Source organism: Gavialis gangeticus, unplaced genomic scaffold (genome assembly GCF_001723915.1).
Source record: "Gavialis gangeticus isolate Ggan-Ray unplaced genomic scaffold, GavGan_comp1, whole genome shotgun sequence".
Classification (NCBI taxonomy): Eukaryota; Metazoa; Chordata; order Crocodylia; family Gavialidae; genus Gavialis; species Gavialis gangeticus.
Genome location: NW_017729000.1, coordinates 25,062,036 through 25,080,511, shown reverse-complemented (window position 1 = coordinate 25,080,511; position 18,476 = coordinate 25,062,036). Strand labels below are relative to the sequence as shown.

At 43.3% G+C, this 18,476-nt stretch overlaps 1 protein-coding gene across 1 annotated transcript in view; it reads right to left on the bottom strand.

The window, feature by feature from the left end:
- The window catches only part of HTR4 (5-hydroxytryptamine receptor 4), a 363,305-nt gene that overhangs the window by 110,825 nt on the left and 234,004 nt on the right, over positions 1 to 18,476 (bottom strand). The window contains exons 5-6 of the mRNA XM_019506454.1: positions 8,403 to 8,556; positions 4,924 to 5,492 (exon numbers count right to left, since the gene is read on the bottom strand). Of these exons, the coding sequence (XP_019361999.1) occupies positions 4,924 to 5,492; positions 8,403 to 8,556 (723 nt within the window). The remainder of the gene's footprint in view (positions 1 to 4,923; positions 5,493 to 8,402; positions 8,557 to 18,476) is intronic.

The window sequence follows — 18,476 nt, the reverse complement described above, 5'->3', positions numbered from 1 at the left end:
AAATGGTGGCAGGGCGCTTTGAACAAAAGCTCATTGAATGAACTTTAGTTCAAAGCACCTCACCACCATTTTTCAGCATGGAGACACTGATACACATGAAGCCAGAGTCTGCTAGAGCATGCTTATTTCCATGCTCTAGCAGACTCAATTAATCAAGTCTGCTCCAATGTGCTGGATTTCCAGTGCACCAGAGCCAGCTCCCTGCATGTCTATAGGAGCCCAAAAGTCTCTTCTTTTGTTGGTTTGGATTTGGTGAAGGAGTCTGTCTCCTATGTCAATGTAGGGTGTCTTACCTGATCCTTCCTCCTTTTTTCCACTCCTAACATAAAGGTGAAAAATCTCTAACTGGCATAGTCTGAACTTTTTGGCTAGGGACAGACATTACACACAAACTGGTTTAAGTGATCAGAAATTGGTTTAAATCTGTAACAGAACAGACATTCAGTGCACATAAACCAGTTTGAAAATGGCTGAAGCAGGTCTGAGATAAACCTGGTTGAATGTAGTAACTGATTTGGCTCAAACCAGTTTATGCAATGTCTGTCCCAAACCCCTTCCTGGTTTAACTTAAACCAGTCCCCCAGCATCCAAGATGCTTTGCAGCCCTCTCTGCTCCAGAGCAGGGCTGGCCCCACCCCTCTGCTCCCTAGCTGGAGCTCAGACAAAGACTTCAGGTACAGGGTCTTCCTGGCTTCCCCATGCCCCTCTTCCCCCCACCGCTCATTGCTTAAGCAGGGATTCCCCTTCTCCCCTCTCCCACAGCACAGACTGTAACCAGCATGTGGTCTGCTAGCTAATGCTGAGAGGTGTGTGTAAGGCAGACAAGACAAAGGCAGACTGGACAGTGTCTACTTAGGGTTTTTTGGAGCTAATCAACAGGTCAGCAGGTAATGTCTCTGTGTTCCTTCCTCAGAAAAAGTTGTTTAGTTCAAGCTCTTCCTATAAAGTGAGGCTTTTGTTTTCTTGATAGTGTGTTAAATGCTGTATTACTTCCTGTGTAACTCCCTGCTGGCTTCTAGCCTGAGCCACTGCAGGCATGTGCCTGCATTTCTTCAGTCCAGAGGGGATGTCTGTGCAGTTACAAACCAGTTCAGCCTAGCCAGGTTAGGCTACCCTACAAAGACTGAACCAATTCAGACTCAGGCTTTTTGAAAGTCTATCCCTAGCCTTTGATGCAAATAGCATAAAAAAGAACACTTTTTTCAATGTTTTAAGTCAGATGCATCCCAGAACAGTATTTACAACCCATCTTAAACCAAGATGAACATGCCCATCCTATCTAGAACCTCTAGTCTGCCTCAGAAATACCTGATAGCTACAGTATTCAGGGATAAGAAAATCGTTTCAGTTGAAGTAACAAGGTGACCCAGTGAAGTTAGAGCTACTTATGAGTAGGGCATCTGACACAGGTAAGGCCTCTATCCCCACATAAGCTAGTATTTATTCATAGTTTCATAGTTTCTAGGGTCGGAAGGGCCCTGAGTAGATCATCTAGTCCGACCCCCTGCCATGGCAGGAAAGAGTACTGGGGTCAGTATTCCTGTATCCCTAAATAAGTTATCCTGCCAGGATGAAGCTTTCAAGTTCTTTTTTTCTGTAGAAAGCACAGATTCAGTGCAATACTTCTGTCATCGCTGACCCTGGGGCAATGCAGATAGCAGCTGCAACTTGCCCTCTGCTCAGGGAGTTGTAGAGGTCATCACAAGCCAAAAAATGGGAAATCTTAGTCAAGAAAGGAGTGCCGTTCAAGTAAAGAGAAAAATGTGCAGAGCACCAGAGCTGAACAGTTTCTTCATTGCAATTTCTATGAAGCCAAGGACATGACTTTAAAACTGTCCCCACACACTGGAAAATTCTGTCGGAGGGTGTCAGCACCCACCTGCTTGGGTAAAAAACCTAGTCTGGTGAAGGGAGATACTTAGCCTATAGCTTACAAGAATCTACCTGACTGACTTTATCCTCTCTCCATGTAGGTCCCAACATGTTTTGTCTGTAAAAGAAGTGTTGATGCAATTTAACTTAGAAAAAAAGTTTTCTAGCAAGACTAGATGCCCACAGATTATAATTAGGCAGTTTTATGTTAACCCCAAACATCTATTCATATGAATGTATAATGCCCACAGGGAACATCTAACAATTTCTCATCAGTTTAGGAAGCTGAAGAAACCAAGAAAGTAATTGCTCTCTGAAGGGCTGTTGTGCAGAGCATGCATTCTTCAGCAGCATCATTTGATCACCCTGGGCTCCAGTGGAGAGGAGTTGGGAGGTTGCAACGTAAAGCAGACTTCTAGGTTTTGCTATGCTAAGCAGGATTTGGGAGGCACTGGGAGATGTTACTCCAATGGGAAGTGAGCTGAGTTTCACTGAGTTCAGCCCACTAAAGAGATGTGATCTATCTTACCCAAGAGTTTGTCAGAACAAATCGTTGTGGAGTCAGAGGAGTAAAAAGTGGAAAATACCTAAAGAGTCCTAACCCATTTCCCTGCTCTATATGGAATTATTTGCATTTTTAACTGCTCTGTCCACTCTAAGAAAGTCATAGAAACAGAGGAAAAAGTGCAATTGGTTCTTATATCACCACTCATTCACACAAAGGACTTGCGAGGGAAAAGCATTGGGAAAAGAAGGATTCAGGTATGGAAAGTTACAAATAGAAAACACTTGTTGGGATGCCACCACCATATAGAATCCCCTTTATTATAGTCCAATAACTTTCTCCTACTGTGGCCAGTTCTAGCTTGGCAGGGAATGAGTTACTGCATTCTCTCTGGCTACAGTTTCCAGCTATATCCAAGGACAGTTTAATAGAAGGATGCCCTTGTGATGGCTAACTGGGATGCCTAGAGACGGACGTAGGAAACCACAGTCAACTCATCCCTCCAGGGCTTCCTTCATTGCTCACTCTCTCTAGAACATGTTCCCTCTCTTCCCACCCCTCCAAACAACCCATTTAAGAGAGAAAGGCAGTTCACTATAAACCCTCTGACTTGTCTGTCTGACAGTGTGGAATTGACCCCCCAGACCCACTGACCTAGACAAATACGGGTCTCCCTCTCTTTTCAGGCCACTCGACTGTCCTCACATGCCTGGACTTCCAAAACGGTGGAGCCACTGACTGGTCCCCACAGCAACTGGTCTCATAAACATCCTGAGCCGAACAAATGAGTGAATCATCATATAAAGCTGCTGCAAGTCCACAGTCTTTTCCCTCCCTGCTTCCTTGCGGTGACGCATATACCTCATCCAGCAGTTCCCTGGGAAGAGTTATTGGCTTGCTTGTCATGTGCTGGAGAGCTCTTTCAAAGTGAGCAGTGCCAGGGACAGCACGGCTGATCTGTAAATCCTTCCTTGGGAGAAAAGTGTTTGGCTCATCCCTGAGAGCACTGCTACGATGTAAATACCAGCTCAGACACAGACTCGGATGTGGCACAGTGCCAAGGCTTGGTGATGAATCACTGGCATGAGGAGCTTAGCCTTCAGCACTTAGTTTTAATCAGCAGAGAATTTTAAATAAATAAGCCTTGTTTGTGGCTCAGAAACTTTAAAGGGTCTTTCAGAGCATCTGAGAGGAGATATTCTGCTGAGGCCCTACCTGTCCTCCACCTGTTAAACTTCCACGGGCCTATTTCCAGATGGCTTGATGTTCATCACAAAAACAGGCAAATCAACATATCAAACTCAGTTTCTGGGAGTTCAGCTTCCAAACTGAACTTCACAGCAGGGATACATTTCTAGACACTAGTACAGTTATCTAGGAATCACTCATTACACACAGCTATGAGTGTCCACTCCTATCTTCCCATAAACAAATCATAATATGCTGCCACTACACACTGGAAAATAAAAGGTGCTCACCTTGACCTTCCCCAAACCACTCCTTGCTTACCTCCCGGGCCTGTTGATAGCAAGTCAGGGAGGCACTTTTCATACAGCATTCATTCTTCTGGTAGACAGCCATAATGTTCATGCTTTCTACTAACTCACCTTATCCTGCTCCCAAATCATGACTCTCAACAGAGCTGTGACCCCTTATCTGCAGCAGGCTCACAGGATTTGCAGGCTAACACTTGACAACAATAAAAGATAGACGTCCTTTTGCAAGCACATTCTTAAAATACCTTAGCTGGAGGCCATTAGCTGCTAATGAAATTCACAGAAAAACACAGGGTAAATGATTACTATGGCATGCCAATAAGAATCAGGCTCCTTCCATTGATTGAAAAAAGAAAATGGCTGGGATTTTACAAAGAGAATCAGGCATAATATGGAATTATAATGAAGACTCTTGCTAACTAGAAGGGTTGCCTTTCACAAAGGTGTAATTCTGACCACTTGGGATGGTGTAGTTAAATGGAACAGATGTATCCATAACAGTGTTTATGAAAGGGGTTCAGTCCTATCTTCCCATAAACAAATCGTAGTATGCTGCCACTACACACTGGAAAATAAACGTTGCTCACCTTGACCTTCCCCAAACCACTCCTTGCTTACTTCCCCAGCCTGTTGATAGCAAGTCAGGGAGGCACTTTTCATACAGTATTCATTCTCCTGGTAGAGAACCACAATGTTCACGCTTTCTACTAACTCACCTTATCCTCCTCCCAAATCATGACTCTCAACAGAGCTGTGACCCCTTACCTGCATCAGGCTCACAGGATCTGCAGGCTAACACTTAACAACATCTATGAATGTGTGGGGCCTATTGTAATAGTGCAACCTATGTGTAGGCCCGCATCAACTGGCATTGATCAGGCACTACTCCAAGTTTGTTCTGGTGTTATAATTGCACCTCCTTTGGAAATGTAACCATTTAGGTACCCTCTGGAAAAAGACACTGGTCCTTTTGATAAAAAGTCACTGACAACAGCAAAACAACTGCTGAAAGCAACTCACGGTATTCTGCTATGTCTAAAAACCACTCACCTTAGCACATGCGTTGATCCATTTATAGTGGTGGTAGAACAGGGGACAGCTGGTCCCAAGATGGAAGGCCTTCGGTATCGTTCATCACCACAGCACAGAATGATGAGGAAGGCACGTCTAAAAGATTTGTTCAAGAAGGCGTACAGGAAAGGGTTCAACCCTGAATTGATGTAGCCCAACCACAGGAAAGCTGTCCACAGCTGCTCGGGCACAGTGTAGTTTATGAAAGGGTCCACTATGTTTGTAATAAAGAAGGGAGCCCAGCATAGGCAGAAGCACCCCATGATGATGCACAGGGTTTTGGCAGCTTTGGTCTCAGTCTTCATACGGTGGGTACTGTGCTGGTCGGGATGGTGCTGCCTCCCATCTGTGGGAGCTCCCGCACGCTGGAGGATCCGGATCTGGCGGGCATGCTCCCTGGCTGTGATGTAGATCCGATAGTAGGCCAGCACCATCAGGAGGAAGGGAATGTAGAAGGCCACCACTGAGCAGGTAATGGCATACGGCTTGTTGACCATGAATACACAGTACGTTGAGTTGGAAGCCTTGTTGAACTGCCTTTGTTGTATCTAAAAGGGTGGGATGGGGAGGGGAGAAAAAACAACAAGAACAAAAAACAAGAAAATGTTTATCACAGTTTCTCTGATGACACAAATCTGACAACTTGGTTGCTTTTCTGCCTCCTCAACTGGCTTTTGCTTCTATCTTCTTCTTTTTTTCTCCTTCATTTCTCCTTTCTATTGTGCCTGTCTTTTCCATCTGCCATTATATCACATCCTCCCTGAGTGTTCATCACCATGCAATGTGCTGCACTGCAGCTCTTGATGGGCTATTACTCTGTAGTGAGTGCCACTGCTCCAAACTTGCCAGAGACCTCCTCAACCTGGCTGTTAAATATTCGTGATCTCTCTGAATTAGAGATCAAAGAATCTAAACCAACCCCCCACAACCTCAGACAAAAGCAAAAGAAGAGTAATATTTGCTTTCTGCTCTTCATCCAACATCTACCAGCAATAAGACTTTCCAGACTTTTCCTAACCAAGCCCATCTTGGAAAATAGAGAAGAGCCTGAATGAAGTTCATGATCTGCATTAAACAGAACAGATTTCAGCCAGCCTCATCTTTTGACTACAGAATTGTAACCTATAAAGAGTTCCTGTCTAATATGCCATAAATCTGCCTTGAGCTTCTGTAATGTTCTTGTGTTGAACTTCCATGGGGAGATATTTGTAGGGGCTGTATTTGTAGGGGATTCTGTGGGCTGCATCTGGACCCTGGCCCCAGACCATGAATACTCACTGGTAAAGAAGAAACTGAGAGTGGGTGGTAGAAAAAGAAAGAAACTAGAGTCTGTGAGTTTAGGAAATCCTCTGATAGAATCATTTTGCTACACGAATGAAGCATCAGTTCAACCAATACTAACACTCCTGCCATTACACACCTGTGAGATAAGCATCATTTCCTTTCATTTTCTTTCCTGCACTGATTTTAACAAGACGGGGTGAGAATAAGCTTGTCACTTTATTAAAAGCAGTGGCCACTGTCACATTGATTTAAAAATGAAGACACAGGTTGAATGTTTTCAAAATAGGTAGACATGAGGTGTTTTCCACACTGTCATGCCTAAGCCCCATCATGACTATAACCCTATTTCTTTCATGTACTGTGCATTGTCAAGTAAGACAGTTACACAGGGACACAATTACAGCAAGTGCTTTGCTCTGGCATTTAAAGAGTCAATACACAGAAATAACATTAAGCTTTTTCTAAAAACCATTCAGGCAGAAAAGTCAATGCAAAAAAATCAATGGATGGAAAAATTATTTCTTTAAAAATGCATAACCTAAAGTGGTCCTCGTTTCTTACAAAACGTATCATCTAAAGATGCCCATCTGTTGGTAATGATGGCTTTATCACCTGGTCCCTATACCAGACAGATTGCACCTGGTGCCAAATGAGAGCCCCAAAATATTAATATCGCCTCTGAGCGTCTGAAACTTTATTTGTTTCGAGACTTGGCTTGTAGGACGCTACCCCAGGTTCTCTTTAAATAGGGCATTTTTACACTGCATCATTTTTCTTACTGCTGTTAATTCTGTCATCTACATACTGGTAGGACAGGCAGGGATTTACAGCTCTTACCTCCATGCCCTGCAAAAGAGATTCTGAAAATAAAGTTACAGGGAATGGTATAAAAACTGACTGTATAATTTAAATAGCCCAGAATCTGAGAGAGATTTTGTCCTAACCTAATAAGGGCTACATTGAAACTCTGAGTGCTTCGGTGTTTAGCAAAAAGGAAAAGAAGTAGCTGCCCAGCCTAGCCTCGTGTGTATGCTCTCAGGCCACCCAGGGTTTCCAGTTCACGTCTCAGATCTCCATGTATATTGCTCTTAAAGGAGCAAGACTCAACCATCAAATTCTAACTGTACCATGTATCAGTTTAGATCCTATGGCCAAGATCTTCAAAAGAGAGTGGTGATGTTGTAAAGCCCAACGTTTAGGTGTTCAACTAGAGACATTTTTAAGCACTGAATATTTGCCCTCTGAAAATCAACCCCCTTTTTAGTGTCACAATTCAGACACTCAAAATCACTAAGTGCATTAGAAAATGTTGGCCAATGAGATGCCTTCATTTGCAGATTAACATCAGACTTTCTCTTTCTGAGACTCTCTCTCAGAAAACACTGACCGCGCAATTATTACTATGCAGTCACTTAGTACTTGTATAAACATATACTAAATGACTGCAGTAATCGGAGTTATTGTGCAGTAGTGCTGATGAATGGCTTTTTTGTGATGCTGCTGCACTAGTGTCTGCACAGTAGTGTTGCATCCTGGTTGATGCCACGCAATGCTACTGTGCAGTCAGTGTCTCGTGTAGATACGGCTACTGTCAGGAGTTAGTCATAATCATGGTACATGAGCCCTCCCCCCCTCACAAGGAAAAAGTTAAATTCTGTGTGTGCAAGATCAATTCATAGGAAGCTTATTTCCCCTAACAATCAGAGGGACACAACAGAACACTGAAGGGCCTTCAACTTATAAGCAGATGTGCAGTCCTGATGAGTTAAAGGACTCGCGCAACAATCTGATCTATAGACAACATGGTCTGTGCAATATGCTCCCTGTACAGAGTACATGCAACTGGACTCCCAGTGTAATTAGTGGTTAAGTGGGAGTCAGCACCTTGCAGGTTCAGTCTACAGATCTTGAAATACAGATTTCTCTTTTTCCTAGTTTTGACCCAAAGTCTGCTCTTCTTCCTTGAACAGAATGCCTACTGGCCTTTAAAACAGAAGCCCCACCTCCAGACATTCAGCAGCTCCTCTGAAGAGACGACCTTGTGTTTGCCACTAAAACTCTTGCTTTTTTCCCCCATACCAGAAAGGGATGCAAGGAAAAACAAACTGCACATCCTGGATGCAATCACAGCATACTTTTCCCACCAAGCAATTGGAATTCCACTTACTACTCACCAAGTCTATTATGCCAATGCTATTCCAGCCTTGCATTATGGGGAGAAAAGAAATAAATGTCGGGATTACCCAGCACCCTCCAAGCATTACAGCAATGCGTATTGGCGTCATCTTATTCCTGTAAACCAGAGGCTGGCAACAGATGGCGTAGTACCTGAAAGAGGAAGGAAAGAGATTGCCCGTGAGTTATAGAGACCACTCCAGGTCTTCTACAAATAAAATCACAGGATAATTTATCCAACCTGTTTCTCCCAAGTTTAAAAATAGAAATAATGCTTTGCTTTTCTATGGTTGCCTTTCATCCAAGAATCTCAGAGCGCTTTGAAAATATGGAATGAATGAAGCCTCAGAATTTCCAGGGCAGGAGAGTCAATATCTTTGTTTCACAGATGGGGAAGCCAAGGCACAACTCAATACAGAGTCTAGTCGAAAGACACAGAACACAATAGTGGGTATAGCCTCTTATTTAATTTAATTCACATCTCTGACTGCTAATCCTGTTCTTTAGCCACACAGCCACCATGTTCCATCTTTTTCCAGTGGTGAAGACTGTTATGGCTACATAGAAGATAGGCAAGCTAAGAAGCTGATTTTTTTTTTTTTTTTTCAAATTAATGGCTATTTATATTGATGCATGTTAGCTAATCATTTCTTATTCATGCTGACTGCTGAGCAATGGAGGGGGGGAACATGCTTTACTAGAAGAGGCAGTGCATTAGTTCGACCAGCATCTATAGATTGGGGGCTTCAACAGGGTTTTTTGGCACTTTTATCTAAAACATTTGCATCTGTTTGTGCCTCTTTGGCCTCCTTAGCCCTGCTTTCACTTTCATTTCGCTCAAATCTTGTCCAGGCACATTTCCACATGCAACCTGGAGAACAAGCCAAAAGACTGGGAAACTGACTGTCTTTCAGTACCTCTATAGCACAGAGGCTGTGCGCATGACAGCATCTTAAGTTCAACTCTCACTCCCATTTCCATTTTGGATTAATGATAATAACAACAAGACACCGCCTCTTTGTGCCATAGATTTCAAAGTGCTTTACAGAGAAAAATATTTTTATTTTGATTGTATTTTGAAGAAACTGAGGCAAGGAACTGCAACATGCCCTGTCCAGTGTCACAGGTAAATAACAAAACCATAATGAAAAATGTGTCTTCTGATCCTCAGCCTTCTGACATCCACGCATCACATATCTGCATCAAAAGAACTTGCCTAGTACCGGCCCAAAACACGCAATGTATTGACATGGCTGAGAACTCCAAATTCAAACACGAAAAGATCTATACCCATAGATGAAGCAATGCATCCTCCATGACACCACACTTCAGGTTTGGGCTGGATCGCATTCTATAGTCTTTGCTTGGGTAGTAGGGCTGCGCAAAACAGCATTGTTTCATTTCAACTTCCGTTTCAACGAGACAGTATTCCATTTTGAGTTGTTTCATTTCAAAACCACTGCTCTGTTTTGTTTCATCGAAATTCTTTCACTGTTTCGATGCTGTTTCAATATTTTGCCCATAGGCTATAATGGGGAAGCATGAAACTGCCTATAGCTATGTCATTTCTTGCCTGATTCAGATGAAACTTGCAGGGATGGTAGCCCCTTCTGAGGCCATGAAGCATGCCAAGTTTCAAGGAGATAGGTGCAGGGGTTTCTGGGGAAACTGCACCTCAGGCTGCTGACAAGCAAAACTCGTGACATGGGTGACACTGTGTGTGTGTGTGTGTGTGTGTGTGTGTGTGTGTGTGTGTGCACGCACACTCATGAACATGCACGCGTTAAGGTGCACCCTTATTGGTGCTGTGGCCCCTACATGACATGGTAGTGTGCCCCAGTGAGGTCTCCTTCTCCCCTACAGCCTCAGCTTGGTCTACCACTTTAAATGACATCAGGTAAAATAAAAAATTAGTGAGCAGTAGCACCAGCACCACCTTAGGCAGCCAAACTATGACAAAGCCTTTCTTTTCTCTCCTGAAGGAGCTTCTGCTCCAGCAGCTGCCAGGGATGTCTCTCTGCCAGGCCCTGCCCTGGGGCTTAGGTGTGCCCAGGGCCCTACATCCTTCCGGTCAGGTGCTAGGGGTGTTGGTCTAAGGACATAGCACTGGCAGACAAGGTCCTTTCCTTTGGGTGAATCTAAACTGGTATCTTTTAGCAAACCAACAATAGTTACAGATATATACCTTAGCAAGCTTTTGGGTTGAAAAACCCTTTGTAAGGCTAAGGAAGAACCTGCAGTTGGGCGGGGGTGTGTGTGTGCTGTTCCTGGATGGAAGGAATAGTAAAGAAGCCAGAGGCTGGCCTGGCATGTAACACAGGCAAGAAAGCCAGTCAGTGAAAAAGGAAATGGAGGCATCAGGGAGTGAGTGACAGGCTGGGGTTGTGGGGGAAGGGGGATGTAGCAGCTCAGGTAAAAGTGGAGAGGTACCTGGGGAGTCAGATGTCCAGCAGGTTGTAGTGTGCCAGAACTCCACTGTCTATATTGAGTCCATGAGTTTCTGTACCTAGGAGGCTGATTGAAGTGCAGTTCATAGGCACCAAGCAGTTCATAGCCCCCATGATCTCTGTTGCCATGTGGGACTCATCTATCACCTTGGCTTGAAGGAGAACCCACTGATGGCCTGACTGGTCGCACCAGTGCCCTGTGATGGAGAGGTAGGCATGATCTCCACCCCAGCTGCTCCAGATGTTGGAGGTGAAGCGTAAGGCTACCTATGGACCTGCCTTGCACAGCTCCTCCCTCAAGTACTCCCTGCATGTCTCATACAGGGAGGGCACCACCATCCTGATGAAGGTGGTGCATGCGGGCACTTGGTAGGATGAGGCCATGAGTGCCATGAGCCACCTGAACCCTGGCCACTCATCTAAGGAGAAAGGCTGGCCGTTGACAGCAAGCATCTCCCCAAAGATCTCACTTGCCCTTGCAATGCGCCCCCCTTTCTGTCAGCCTTTCCCCCACTGTTCCAGGGTGGCCTGCCTCTGCTTTGTGGGGACAGGGGCTTTGGAGCAAGAGGGGGACTTCCCTTTGGGCACGCTCACACTGGTACCAGGCTAAGGAGGAGCAAGGGCCTGCAGAGATGCATCAACATCCCCATGGTGCTCATGTGTTTTGTTCCCTTGCCCCAGCTGGTTTTGGCTCGGCAGTGCAGTCAGATAGCATATGCGGGATCATCTGCCAGCTCAAAATGATCCCAGACCTCACTACCTGCTCACTTCTGGGGTGCGGGTGCATATGTGGATGCTGCAATTTCCCCCTCCTCAGCGGGCAGGGACACAGCAGCAGGACGAGTGGACTCAGCTGAGCTGCTTGCCTCTGCAACCTCTACCTCAGCTTCCTCTGAAGTGCCTTCTGGGGAAGGAGACCTGGCTCTAAGGGAAACTTGAAGGGTGTGGAACACAAACTCAACTAATTTCCCCCTCCTTCCCCAGAATTTCCCTTGGTATGGCACTCGGATCCAGCTCCAGCTCCTCCTCTGGTACTGGAAGGCTCAGCATGGAAAGTGAAATGGGGGTGAAGGAGAAAGTCATGCTAGTGCTGTTGCTGCTGTTTGTTGTCATAGTGGTGGTGGGGCTAGGAGAATTATGGCAGGTGTTCTTGGAGGGAATGCAGACTCAGGCACAGGCAGTGGTACTGGCACTGCTCCCCTCTCCTTCCTGGTTCTGGAAGCCTCATCCCTGCTAGTTGTAGGAAAGAGGCTGCACCACAGTTTGGGGGGTGGGATTTACACCTCTTCCTCTATCCCCTCTTCTGCCCCTCCCTGAAGGCTTGCCAACTGCCTTTCTATCACGCTTCATGGTGTGCTTCATAGTGTCTTGTTTTTATACAAATACATAAATGTATCCATGTTCCTATATAAATTCTATAATGTAATATGCTGCAAGATATAAATGTATAGAAATAAAAATATATGTATCTGCCTTCCTATATAAATTCTATAGCATAATACCCAACATAATTATGAAATTGAAAAGAATAAATCAATGAATATAATAATAAAATAAAAGGGTCTAGAAGAAGGCAAAAGATATTGTGGAATCCCACTTGGTAAGCTAGCAAGTAGGAAATCAAATCAATGCTAGTAGTAGCCTTTGTTGTCTAATCCTTCTGAGCTGCTAGAAGATAGCTCAGTAACTGTCAGACTCCAAGGTAGAAAGTAGGCCAACTCAAACAATGCTGCCTTTTATGCTGGGTTTCTATCCCTGCCCCGAGCACTGAGATTGGAAGGGACCTCAGGGAAGGATCACAGTCACTGGCCAGCTACACAGTCAATAATGAGAGCAGTTCTTCCCCCCTCTCTCCTTACTTTCTGTTTCCCTGCAGGCAAACCCAACATCAGCCTCGAAACAGTTTGAAACTTCTGAAACACTTTGACTGCCCTCATTTCATTTTGAGGCTGTTTCTAAGCCCTTTGTTTTGTTTCAATTTCTCTGTTTCAAGCTCAGAACAAGTTGAAACAGCATCAAAATGAAATGGCCACTGGAATTTTGCACAGAACTATTGGGTAGTACTGTTAGTAAGAACAGCTTTTCTAACTGGTTAATTTGTGGATCTCAAAGCACTTTTTACAAAGCTAGGCCAGGATTGTGATCCCTGGTTTATGGAAGGAGAAACTGAGGAAGAGTGACCTACCCACAGACTAAAGGTAAGTAAGTAACAGAGCCAGGGAAAGAACCCAGGTCTCTCCATTTCCAGTCCAGTGCTTTAGTCATAAGGCTTCATTGTAAATGTTTCTGTAACTTTCATGCTTTGGATGTGATGGAATGGAAAAATGGTGTCAATATATGGGTACATGGACTGTAAAGCTACTCCAATATCAAAGGTACATACCCACAATATCAAGGAAAGTTCCCATGCTAACTCTACCAAGTAAATTGATAGGGAGTAAATTAAATACTCTATTGGGTTGATACAAGACAATTTCTTCTTGATCTCTTCTTGATAAAACACAGGAATATAAAAAAGTGCCTTTTAATGCAAAGTGTTTGATAGCTCTGCTCATGAAACTGTATTAAATTCTCCTTTAATTTACAGTTAGTACAGCCATGGGCTTCACTAACTGTAAGCATTTGCAAATGAGAACATTTTCAATTTCCTTTTTAAAGTCTCAAGGGATCCTGCAGCTATGATAGCTCTTAGAAGACTGCTCCACAGCTAGAGATGACTACATGAAAAACAGACCTGTACCAGCCTGAGCAGCATGAGAGTATAGGAACTGCCATAAATGATCAGACCTGGTATTAGACTTGCCCAGTATTCTGACACTGAAAAGTGACTAGTACCAGCTGTTTCTGATGAGTGTACCAGAAGCCTTGCAGAGGTCAGTTATGGAATAATCTGCATATAAGGAAAAGAGGGAAAGCCGCTAGTGCCTGGATGGTAATTGAAATATTTGCTTTTCTGTTTTTCTGTTCAGTGACTGCAACAAGTGATTTAAAGAGAAACTGCATCTGAACACAACTTAATGGTTTATAGAGCATCTCAGGGCTAGTCAGAAAATTAGAAACTAACCCTTAGCTGGTAGTTGCACAAAGTATCTCCTTATGTCATGACATATTGCTAAGATGGAGTAGTGATGATTTTTCCTATAGAAACAAGTGAATTAAGTTCAAGGATGTATTTCTTCACTATGAAATACACTTCATTCAGTTGAACAGGGAGTGTAGAATACCAGTTTTTGCTGTTGGGTGTTTCAGCCAGGCATCTCAAATTATTTGACAAAAGTAAGAATTGTCACTGAGGCTATAAACAGATGTTGTTCTTGGAGTAGATTCATCTGTGCTGGGATGTGTCCTGGCACAGCTGATCTGCTTCATTGTGTGACATGGATGTTGCCCACTGTCTCGCAGGGTTGAGCCTTTGCCACTCCCAGGGGTTCAGAGGCCTGATCCTGTGAGACAACTGCAAATGGGGAATCCTGAATTCCCCAGAGCACACAGGATCAGGACCCGGAAGCAGTAAGAGGTCCTGCCCATGCTCTCCTGCCCTGAGTTAAATTTTCATAGGCACAATTTTGGACATTTATGATGTGACAGTCATGGAAGTTTGTTTGGTTGGGCTTTGTACCATCACAAAAACTTTCATAGCAGCACAACGATGATAAATATCGAAGAGAGAAACTGACCCACAGGAAAGAGAAGTACTTGGCTAATACTCACAGAAGCTACAAACAAATATTGCATTTGTCCTACAAGAAACACTTTTCTCCCAAAATAAAGCGCAAATGTTCACACACTCATGTATGTTGTCCTGGGGCAAACTCTATTAGCACTTCTTATCCCATGAACCTTTTTTAGTTTTCTTCAGAAAATCACAAAGTACGTCTGAATGGCTGTCCCAGGACTGCATCATTGAATCAATGTCAGAAAAGTGGCCCCTTGCTAAGCCCCTGATTGGAAGTGTGATGTGTGTGCATGCCAACCCTGTGACCTATCTGTTCCAGAACAACCACAGACATAACTGGTCCTGGGACAAATGCAACATCTGTTCCCAGCCAGAGTGAATCAAGGGTAGTATCAAGAGCATAACCAAAGAAGAGCTGTTGAAAAATACGTTTGTGGTTCTGTTTGGTTGAATTTTTAAAATAATTTTCTCTGACCAGGTTTGTGCCCTGCCACAGGAATTTTTGCAGAAACAAAAATCTCTCTAAGGCCCTGACCCAAGTCCCAATGAAGTTAAGACTTACTTATGTTAATAGGTTTTGGAACAGACAGGCAACTGAACAGGTGACATCTTCTATCAAAAGACTTAAAAATGCATAGAAAGGTCCTGAAGGAGTTTCAGTCATGAGGTGGCAGGCAGCAGTGATACAACTGGATGACCAGAGGGACACTTGATCTATTTCTATTCATATTAAAAAATATGTTCTAATTATTTGTGTGTATATCCTTGTGCGATGTTGGTTATGTCAGTTAACCATTTGTTAACTTGCCTCTCTGTATATCAGTGAGACACAGAGGGCGCCTATACACGTGCAGGAAGGCTGCTCCAATGTGCTGTAATTACAGTGAGTTGGAGAAGACTTGATTAATCTAATCTGTTGGAGCGTGGTAATTACTATGCTCCAACAGACTCTGGCGTCATGTGCATCGTGTCCTCATGCTGAAAAATGGTGGTGGGGAACTTTAACTAAAGCTCAAACGAGCCTTAGTGAAAGTGCCCCTGCTTTCATTTTCAGCACGGAGACATTTATACACTTGATGCTTCAGGCACTTTAATTAAAGTGGCTCTTGGAGCCACTCTAATTAAAAATGGTTCCCCCTCCCCCCAACTCCTGGAGCATGTCTATGAATGCTTGCAAGTGTCAAATGACAGCACAAGAGTATATATCCCAGTTCTAAATAAATGAACGCACCAATGCAAATACATGAATAATGTGCGTATGTTAATATTGAACAAATGGCAACTATTGTTTGGTAAACTATTTTCCAGAGCCAGTCTGGAAAAGCTCGGAAACAGTGCTGTGGCATGCTTGGTAAAGGTAGCTGGGAATCCACAGGACATAAGCACTGCATTAAAGACTAAAAAGAAGCAAATGGCTGTCTGCTTGCCTAGAGGAACCGGGTATGATGGTGAGATTGGTCTAATACTGGAGAACTAGGGAAGAGGAACAGGGAAAAGTTCCTTTTAAGAATGCAACAAGCATCATGCTAATATGGGAATATAATAAACAGAAATAACCAAGAGATAAATTAGCAAGAACATACTGAAGGACAAGGACACACTGGCTGCATCTACACGAGATGCTGACTGCACAGTAATTCATTGCTACTGCGCAGGAGTATCGTGTGGCACAAATTTGTGACACAATGCTGTTGCGCAGTAGTAGTGAGCTACTGTGCAAGTCAGCATCACCAAAAAGCCATTCAGGCATGCTACCAGGCAGTAACTCCAGTTACTGCACAGTCATTTCGTACCTGTGTATGCAAATACTAAATGACTGCACAGTAGTAACTGCGCAGCCAACATCTTGTGTAGATGCGGCCACTGAAAACTGTAACACAGTACTGAGAGCACCCAGTGACAGAGCCTCTAAACTGGTTCTGCGTTATACCTCTAGCCTAATTTAGAGAAGTGAAAATGATACTAGCCTATATTACAGTGAAAGCTAAGTGAGAACAGAGGAAATTCTATTATCTTGAAATCTGTCTTCCTTCAAATCATCAGGATGACAAAAGAATTGTCAAAGTAGTGCCAGAAACAACATTTCATTTCAGATCATTCAGAATATTTTCATGTTGATGAAATCAAAAGGCTTTGTTTGATTTCAAAATTCTAAAACCTCTGTAATATATATATGAAAAAAATCAAAAAAGTCATTTCAAACCAAAACGTTACATTTCAGAAGTGCTGAAGCAGAATGTTTTTACCTTGTTGGCATCCATTTCCTGCCCATTTTTTTTTTTAAAACAATCCAAAATGTTGTAATCAGTATGCTCCCACTGGAAGCTTCGCTTTCAACAGAATTGAGTTTTCAAACAAATAAACATTTTGTTAGAAAATTTTCCACTGGTTCTAATTACATTTCTGATTGCTAGCTTGACAAGTAACATCAGACATTCATGATAACATGTTTTCCATAATGATCACACTTGCAAGCTCAGACACTATCTGAAATGTCTCTTTTTCTAGAATTGAATTCAACTGAAATTAAAGTTAAAGAAAATGATGCGTGTAGCCTGATTCTCAATTATCCTGAGGCCATTTGACACCATTGTGGCACAGTAAAAGTGTCTTAGTTTAAGTGAAAATTGGGATAATTTACCATAGTGAAAGGAGTTTGCCTCGCCATGGCCCTTTTGCTTAGGGCAGCACCGAGGTAGAGCTGAGTCTTGGTGTGCCCTTTTAATGAGCTCTCATGGAGTGAGGGAATGGGACTATGGTGAACAGTCAGAGTTAAATGACATAATATCATACATCTTTGTGATAAATGCAGGTCTCCTGAGAACCACCATCAGTTTATATAACCTTGTGCTATGTTTGCCATAGCTTATTGAGGCAGGGGGTTTTCCCCATTTGTTCTGTACTAAGGGAATAAACCAGTTGACCCTTGAGTTCAAACAGCATTTCCAATAAAGCATTTTCCTGCTTCCTGGGACAGATGGTACTGTTCTACGTACCGCTTGCAGTGGCCCTTGTGGTACAGAGTACCAGGGAGATAAAACTGGGATTTTTTTCTTGCCTGAAGACCCCTCCTGGAAAGCATTGCTCAGAAGAAGTTACAGAATTTGTAAGGTGCAACACAGAGCAAGCCCATGTGAAGCCCCAAGGGAGAGGGCACATTTTGCTGAGAGGTAAAAATAGAAAATAAATAAAGGTGGGAAATGAGAACAAAAAAATCCCCCTAGCAATTAACATGGTGAGTCAGGAGCAGCAGTCAGATAAGGAAGTCATCAGGAAATGTTCTCAATTTACTAGAGTGGGGAAAACAGCTGATCCTAATGGTTCCAGTTGTTACATTACTGTACTCTTGTCTGTGCTGCAGCTGATGGCTGTACACACTATTAAATGATCACTGGAGTAAAAATTATGACTATAAAAATAATATCTTAACATTTTATATTTCTTCCTGCTCTGTGATTCTGCAGCTATTTTTCTCCGTTTACATGTCAAAAGATTATTTTTCTGTAAGGTTTACTGTTGTCACACACTTCATCTGTAATCAAAAAGTTGAGCTGGGTTCTGGCTGCTTCCTCTTCATCATCATTATCATCATCCATAATAAAGGTTGTGTGGACAAAATACAGGTGGCGATGTTGCTGATCATATATGAGACCAAGAATGATGCAGTTCATTCCATCCTGATTCTGCAGGGCTAGCTGGAGGAACAACTTGCTGTTTCACTGAACCCTCCTGTCAAGCCCCAAAAGTGATGGTCTCAGAAAGGAAGCCTACCACATGGGCCAGGCACTAGACAAACATGTAGGCATTGCAGAACTCATGCTAAATGGGCCAAAACTTCAGCTGGTATCAGTTAACGTATCTTAACAGAAGTCAGTGGAACTACAGTGATTCACACCAGCTGAGGATTTGGCATATGCATTAATTTGGGCTTTCAAACAGCTACTGACTTA